This window comes from Pteropus alecto, unplaced genomic scaffold (genome assembly GCF_000325575.1).
Source record: "Pteropus alecto unplaced genomic scaffold, ASM32557v1 scaffold190, whole genome shotgun sequence".
NCBI classification, from domain to species: domain Eukaryota; kingdom Metazoa; phylum Chordata; class Mammalia; order Chiroptera; family Pteropodidae; genus Pteropus; species Pteropus alecto.
In genome coordinates this window covers 4,400,879-4,408,510 of record NW_006430462.1, presented here as the reverse complement: position 1 = coordinate 4,408,510, position 7,632 = coordinate 4,400,879, and the positions used below count along the sequence as shown (strand labels likewise).

Here is a 7,632-nt window from a genome sequence, read left to right as displayed (position 1 = left end):
GAAAGGGGCAGCCGGAGGTGAGTGTGTCTTCCTCCATCATCGCACCGGGGTCCCTGGGGGAGCAGAACACCCTGAGACTGAGACTTGCCTGGTGATGATGTTCTAGGCCAGAAGATTTACCATCCTTGGTTCTGTTTCCTTGTGCGTACACTGTGGGGACGAGTCCTGTTTCTCCTTCTTTCCCTGGAAGGTGCTGGTTCAGCCAAACTGGAGGATTGCTGGTTCTGGCCTGGAGCCAGCCATTGGCACTGATGGAGGGCATTGTGGCTGGGGTAACCCAGAAGGGCAGGAATAGATGGGGTGGGCCAGGAAAGGGGACCATCTGCCCTGAGTGCCTGAGACTGTCACCATCGTGGGCAGAGGAAGGAGAACCAGGTTTTAGTTCTATCTCTGCTGCTGCTTTGCTGTATGACCTTGAGGGTGGCCCTGCCTTCTATGAGCCTCAGCCTTCCTGCTGGGCTGTCTTCCAGACTGGAGTCTACGAGGCTTAGGCCATGGTGAGATTGTTCTCAGTATCCTATGGCCTTAGACCTGCAAGCCTCCATTGTGGGCTAGTGGGCACACACCTTGAAGGGGCCATGACTGAGATCCTGGGAGTATAATAATGATGATGATAATATTGGTGGCAGCCGATGCTCAGTGAGAGTCTATTCTGTGCCTCCCCTGTGCTGGTCACTTTCTTTGTGGGAAACAGAGGATCCTCATGCCACCCTATGACAGAGGTAGAATTGATATCATCATTTTGGAGGAGTAATTGAGGGCCAGAGAGGAGCACGGAGTTGCCTAGACAACACAGCAAGGAAGCAGCAGAGCTGGGATTCAAACCCAGGACCCTGGCCCCAAAGTGCTGGCTCCATGTGACTCTTACATGTGTGACTGACACACATAGCTCTCACACGTATTATCAGCCCTGGCTATGTTCTGCACTGAGGTCATGGGAATTCATTCATCAAACATTCACCAGGCGCCAGGCTCAGAGAGCTCAGAGCTGAATCACCAGCAGGCTTTCCTGCAGCTGAGCACAGAGAGGATTCTTCTTCCCACGCACTTGGGCCCGTGAACTAGGGCTGGGCCCTAGTCAATAGTGATAATAATAGTTAATGTGTATTAATCTGTGTCTGTGTACATTCATTCTTTTATTCAATTCTCACAACCTCATAACTATTTTACCCCCAGCTGGGCTCCTGGCTGCCAGCCAGCTTCTCTCTGAGCCTCAGTCTACCCAAGGGCTCTGTTGTGACCACTAAGGCTGCCGTCTGCCCTGATGTTGCTGTTGTGTGTCCATTGTACAGAGAAAACTGAGGCTCGCAGAGGGTGAGCGATGCGCCCAAGTTCAAAGAGGCCAGGCAGGAAGGGAAACCTCCAGCCTTGGATGTCTCAGGCTGCCAAGACAGAAGGGACCAGACACCAGGGTCTCCTCTGCTTCTTCCGTCTTCATCCTGGCTGCCTTGGCCCAGCCCAGAGAGGGCGGATCCTACTGTGCTTCTGGGACAGAAGTCCACAGCTACGCCTTGGCCTTCTGTGACGGAAATTCTGGCTGCACACACCCTCTGACCCTCAGGCCTGGGGCTGGGCCTGGGACACACTATGCAAGGACTGCCATGGACAAAGCTGGAAGCTGCACGCTAGAGGCTGACAGACCTAGGTTCAAATTCCAGCACTGAACCCTGCCTTGCTGAGTGACCCTGGGCAATTCACGTCACCTTCTAGAGCCTCAGTTTTCCTCTATGCAAAATAGGGGTGACAGTGGGGTCTGCCTGCCAGGATAGCTGAGCGGAGTCAGTGAAATGCTCTGAAGAAGCCCCTGCTCAGTGCCTGGCTCATAGTAGGGGCTCAAAAGTAAAACCAAAGAGTAGGATGGCCCAGGGCCCAGCACCATCTGAGGAAGCTCAAGTGGGAAAATGAATGAGTGAAGTGGTGATGGGGGTTGGTGCAGGGGGCAGCCTGGGCGGGGCCTGGCAGAGCCTGATTGATGGTTCAGGGAGGCTAGTCTGCCCCCTGCTGCCTGCCCTTCACCTCAGAGCCTCTACTATCATAGCCTCTCAGAGTTCCAGAAAGTTCCCTGGTGAGTGGGGCTATTGGGGCAAGGGTGGGCCCTGCAGATTTTCTGAGGGCAGGAATCCTAACCTTTCCCCTATTTTAAAGTCAGGGAAACTGAGGCCCAGAATTCCACTCAGAGTTTGGGCCCAAGTCCAAGGCCCAAACTGACCCAGGGCTCTGTTTTCCACTGGGCCCTGGCAAGCAGGAGGCTGATGGGGGCCCTTGAAGCATGGGGCAGGTTTGTGCTTGGTGGTGGTGGTGGGGCAATGGCCACCCCCACCCCCCTCAGAGTAGGTCCCTGGGGGCTCAGGAGGGGAGCAGCTAACACTCTGAGCTATAACCATATGCTAGTCACTTTGCTTGCTCCATCTCAGAAAGAGCCAGTTCCCCATTTTGCAGATGAAAACTCAGGCTCCAAGGGGTTCCTGTGATTGGAACACAGGACCGGATCTTCTGCAGCCTGAGGTTGGCACCTCCACTTCCTGGGGCCCCTTCGTGACCAGACCATGACTACCCACCTCACAAGCTTTAGGATCTATTATTTAAATATATTAAATATATTTTATTGTCTTTTTTTCCGATTAAAAATGTCACACATCCTCCTTTTAAAAAATGTGATCATTATCAAAATGCATAATATAGAAAAAATTTCCTTATATACTCCCCACACCCCCAGTTATGCAGAAGATTCCACTGTTAAAATTTAAAACACTGCCCTCCAGTTATTTTGGGCCTACATGTATATGGATTTGGGGGAGTAGTGTTCTGAAACTCTTTTTTTTTTTTTCACATTAATAGACCATAATATGTTTTTGAGCCAGTCCACTTAACTCTGCCTTTTTTTTTTTTTTTTTTTTTTTTTTTTTTTGCGGAGGGGTGGGGCGGGGCAGTGGTACGAATGGCCCTATCTGGGAATGGGCCTTGATTTGTGTTACGGTCCCCCACTGACAGACACTGAGGTTGTTTCTAATTTTGTTTCTAATTTCTGACCAAGCTGCCATGAACGCCCTTGCACGTGTGACTTTACCCAAGTGGTTCCGTAAAACAGTTGGAATTGAGAGAGCTTTCAGCTTTCTTTTTTGATAGAACTGCCCTCTGAAACTCTCTCACACTCTCGTCCATCCCCGACCCTGTCCTCCTTGCCCACCTGAATGAACAGGTATATGTCTTTGTCATGAGGGAGGCCACATTCCCTCTTGTGTAGTTTCTTCCTCTGCAAATTGCTTCTTCATGTCCTTTCCTGTGAGAAAAAATTTCTAGATGATGAGCAGAGGACTCGGGGACTGCTGTGCCTGGTGGAATGGGACTGGAGTGCCCTTTCTTTGGGAAGGATTTATAGGTGCCTTGAGTAACTTTTCCGAGCGGAGGTATGTGGTGTCCTCTTCCAAGCACGCTGTTTGGCCCCTGCCCCCAGGATAGTGGTGACATGCCATGCGTATGGTCACGGGGCAGCACGTATGACCTCTGGTGGCCTTGGGCCCAGGGCCCCATGCTGAATGCGCCAGAACAGGAGTGGAAAGTTTCATGCCTTGGCCTTGCAGCTAAGAGGAAGTAGGAAGGCCCTGAGCCCCAGCTCGTTCCTGGACCCCCATCCCTCAGCATGAACTGCCCCCGTTACAGTTCATACCCCAATCCCCTGCTAATAGGGTTGTCAACTGCTCCCCTAAACCAAGAACAAACAAAAAACCAGGAAACCCAGTTAAATTTGATATTTACCATTGAATAATATTTAATATAATTATGTCCCATGCAATATTTGGGATATACTTACTAAAAAAACCACCGAATTATTATTTTTTTTCTGAAATTCAGAAAAAAACCTTGCCTGCTGGCAGTTGGAGAGGGTGTATGGGCAGAGGCCTAGCTGGCTGTTTGATCTGAACCCTCTCTTTTCTCACTCTGAGCTTCAGTTTCTCCAGCTCTCTCCTACAGACCCAGGGGCCCAGGGCCATGTGAAGAGATGAGGAGCCTCGGCCCGTCCCTGGGCAGCTGGGAAGGGTGGCAGAAGGGACTGACTGGTCCTCTGAAAAGTGGAGGACTCATGACCCCTCCCTGTAGCCAGCCCAGGCCCCATGCCTGGGGCCGGGGACAGGGCAATGGGGGAGGGTCTTCTTTTCCTTCTTAGGAAATGATTTCATTATGAAGCCCAAAAAGGTATAAAAAGTAAACTAATGAACACCCATGTACCCACTCCGTCACTCAGCTTAAAAATGAACTGAACCAGGCAGTAGAACCTTCTCACTGCCCCACTCCCCAGCCTCTCTGCGCTGGCTTCACACACTGTCTCAGTCTGCAACCCTGTCGCTGTGTCTCTCCATGTGTTTGTCTCTCTGTCCCTGTCAGGAACTTGCTGGGGGGCCACAAAGCTGTCAGAGGCAGGGCCCAATGTCAAAGGCTGCCACTCAACCCATCCGGGCCTGGGGCAGCAGTGGGGGCTTCTTGGTGCCGGCCTCCTGACGTTTGCCCTGCTCTGTGCCTTCTACAGGTGTCTGAGATGCCGCTGCCGCAGAAGAAGCGCTGGGAGTCCATGGCCAAGGGGCTGGTGCTGGGAGCACTGTTCACCAGCTTCCTGCTGCTGTTGTACTCATATGCCGTCCCCCCGCTGCATGCTGGCCTGGCCTCCATGTGAGTGGCCCTCCGGGGCGGCTGAGGGGTGGGGTGGAAACGAGGGAGTACCTTGCGTCCTGCACCATGCTGTGCCAGGAAGCAATTCTACTGAGGGCAGAACTCACTATATAACCCTTAGCCTCAGTGTTCTCATCTGTGAAATGTGGGCATAATAACAGAGCCTGCCTTATGCAGCGTGAGAATCAGATAACACCAACTGTGTGCAGGGCTTGAATTACCATTATCTGAGGCTCCAACAGGGCTGGGAGGTGGGGGTGACTTGTCTAAGAGCATTCAGCTGGCACAGGGCTTGGATTCAAACTGGAGTCTGTCTGCCTCCAAGCATGGCTCCCAACCACGAGGCTATTCCACCTCTCCCATGGGGCTGCTCGGCCCAAGCCTGGCACAGCTTACGCTCTTAGTTGTAGTATTAAGCTGAACTAGAGGAAATTACTGCTAATTGACCATTTTTGGTCAAAAACTGACCATTTTTGCCCTACAGAATTTCATGTGGTTCAACTTAATACTAATTTATGATAAATATACAAGGACGCAGTGGCCACAAATGAGACAAGGACCAGCATGCTCATCTCACAGGACGCAGTGGCCACAAATGAGACAAGGACCAGCAAGTTTGACTTCACACCAACACCATGAGTAGGGTCTGCTGTTTCCCCCATTTCATAGATGAGGAGTATGAGGTCAGAGAAGCCAAACCACAGGCCGTGGCATTGCAGCCTGGACACAGGCCCATCTGGTCCCCCATCTGGGTTCCCCTCGCCACCACTATCTCCATCACCCCTGCTCCCTAGACAGCAGGGCTCTGGGTTCTGACACATAGATGCCCCAGCAGCCCCTGAGGCTCTCCTCACCACTCTGTCCCCAGCAGGACCCCGGAGGGTGTAGCGCCTTGCTCCCCAGCCCCGGGAGAGCCAGAGACGGTGACCCCGGCCAACGGCTCGGTGGGAGAGTGCCAGCCTCGGCGCGACATCGTGTTCATGAAGACACACAAGACGGCCAGTAGCACGCTGCTCAACATCCTGTTCCGCTTTGGCCAGAAGCACGGTCTCAAGTTCGCCTTCCCCAACGGCCGCAATGATTTCGACTACCCGGCCTTCTTCGCCCGCAGCTTGGTGCAGGACTACCGTCCAGGGGCCTGCTTCAACATCATCTGCAACCACATGCGCTTCCACTACGACGAGGTCCGGGGCCTGGTGCCGCCCAATGCCACATTCATCACCGTGCTGCGCGACCCTGCCCGCCTCTTCGAGTCCTCCTTCCACTACTTTGGTTCGGTGGTGCCCTTTACGTGGAAGCTCTCAGGCCGCGACAAACTGGCCGAGTTCCTGGAGGACCCCAACCGCTACTATGACCCCAACGGCTACAACGCCCACTACCTCCGCAACCTGCTCTTCTTCGACCTGGGCTATGACAGCGGCCTGGACCCCGGCAGCCCGCAGGTGCAGGAGCACATCCTGGAGGTGGAGCATCGCTTCCACCTGGTGCTCCTGCAGGAGTATTTTGATGAGTCACTGGTGCTGCTCAAGGACCTGCTGTGCTGGGAGCTTGAGGACGTGCTCTACTTCAAGCTCAATGCCCGCCGGGCCTCGGCTGTGCCCCGCCTGTCAGGCGAGCTATACCGGCGGGCCACGGCCTGGAACGTGCTGGATGCCCGCCTCTACCGCCACTTCAACGCCAGCTTCTGGCGAAAGGTGGAGGCATTTGGGCAGGAGCGCATGGCCCGCGAGGTGGCCGCCCTACGACGCGCTAACGAGCACATGCGGCGTATCTGCATCGATGGGGGCCACGCCGTGGATGCTGCCGCCATCCAGGACTCAGCCATGCAGCCCTGGCAGCCACTGGGCACCAAGTCCATCCTGGGCTACAACCTCAAGAAGAGCATCGGGCAGCGGCATGCACAGCTCTGTCGTCGCATGCTCACACCCGAGATCCAGTACCTGATGGACCTCGGCGTCAACCTGTGGGTCACCAAGCTCTGGAAGTTCATTCGGGACTTTCTTCAGTGGTGACATCCTGCCTGGCTCTCCCTGCCTGCTGGCCTCCCTCATACCCCTCCTGGTGCCACCCCGGTCCCCGGGGTAAGGTGGGGCTGTTTTGGGGATGCAGCCAGCCAGGACTGGGCTCACAGCACACAGAGAACTCCTGAGATCAGTATTTGACTAATTATACCGTTTTAAAAATTAAATCCCCTTCCCTCCAAAAAAGAATGTTCTATTTCCTGCCTCCCCTTAAAGGGGAGACCTCAGAAGTAAAGGCATTTGATGTGTTTTTGTTAATCAGCCTCAGTGGTGGTGACTGGCGGGGCCCTAGTGGGTAGGTGACTGGTGGGTTGAGACCACGGGTGAGTGCCTGTGTGAGCATATTTGTGGGACAGAGCCCTGTGGTGTGTCAAGGATTTGGTGTGTACCAAAATTTGATGTGTTACATGCTGAAGCCTTACGTGGTTAAAGGACTCCAACAAGCTACCAAGACGTGGAAGATTGTGTGTGTGTGTGTCTGTGTGTGTGTGTGTGTGTGTGATCATCCAGGGGACTATACCAGTTGCTTACTCCAAGTGAACACAGGCACTGGGCTGAAAACTTGGTGGGTGTCATCTCAATTCATCTTCATCAAAACTCAAAGACACGAGGACTCTTATCATCTCATGCTAGAGATGAGGAAGGGAGCTCAGAGAGGGAAAGTCGCTCAGCCAAGATCACACAGCAAGTAAGTGGTAGGACTGGAGCAAGGACTGGGCCAGGCAGAGTGTATGTCCACATGGGGGTAGAGTCCACGTGCGTGCACACGTGTATGTATATGTGTATGCATACATGTGCCTGTGAGACAGGAAGGTGGGGATCACTCTGTGGGCATTGAGCAGCAGGTCCTGGGCCCAGGCTAAAGATTCCTTGTACAATCTTATTAATCTCATAATAATCCTTTGAGGCAGGCACAGTAATTGTCTCAGGCACAGTAATTGTCTGC

The 7,632-nt window shown here is 53.4% G+C and overlaps 1 protein-coding gene across 3 annotated transcripts in view; it reads left to right on the top strand.

Annotated features, from left to right (window-relative positions):
• Window positions 1-6,944, top strand: part of GAL3ST1 (galactose-3-O-sulfotransferase 1) — a 14,328-nt gene extending 7,384 nt beyond the window's left edge. Inside the window, exons 1-3 of one of the 3 annotated variants that reach the window (XM_006904914.2) lie at window positions 2,029-2,065; window positions 4,526-4,665; window positions 5,537-6,944. In XM_006904914.2, coding sequence (XP_006904976.1) covers window positions 4,535-4,665; window positions 5,537-6,677 — 1,272 coding nt within the window. In that variant the 5' untranslated portion in view covers window positions 2,029-2,065; window positions 4,526-4,534 and the 3' untranslated portion in view covers window positions 6,678-6,944. Of the gene's footprint in view, window positions 1-2,028; window positions 2,066-4,525; window positions 4,666-5,533 lie in introns of those variants that run through there. The other 2 variants (XM_015590704.1, XM_015590709.2) reach the window with 2 other exon arrangements.
• The last annotated feature ends 688 nt before the right edge of the window (window positions 6,945-7,632 follow it).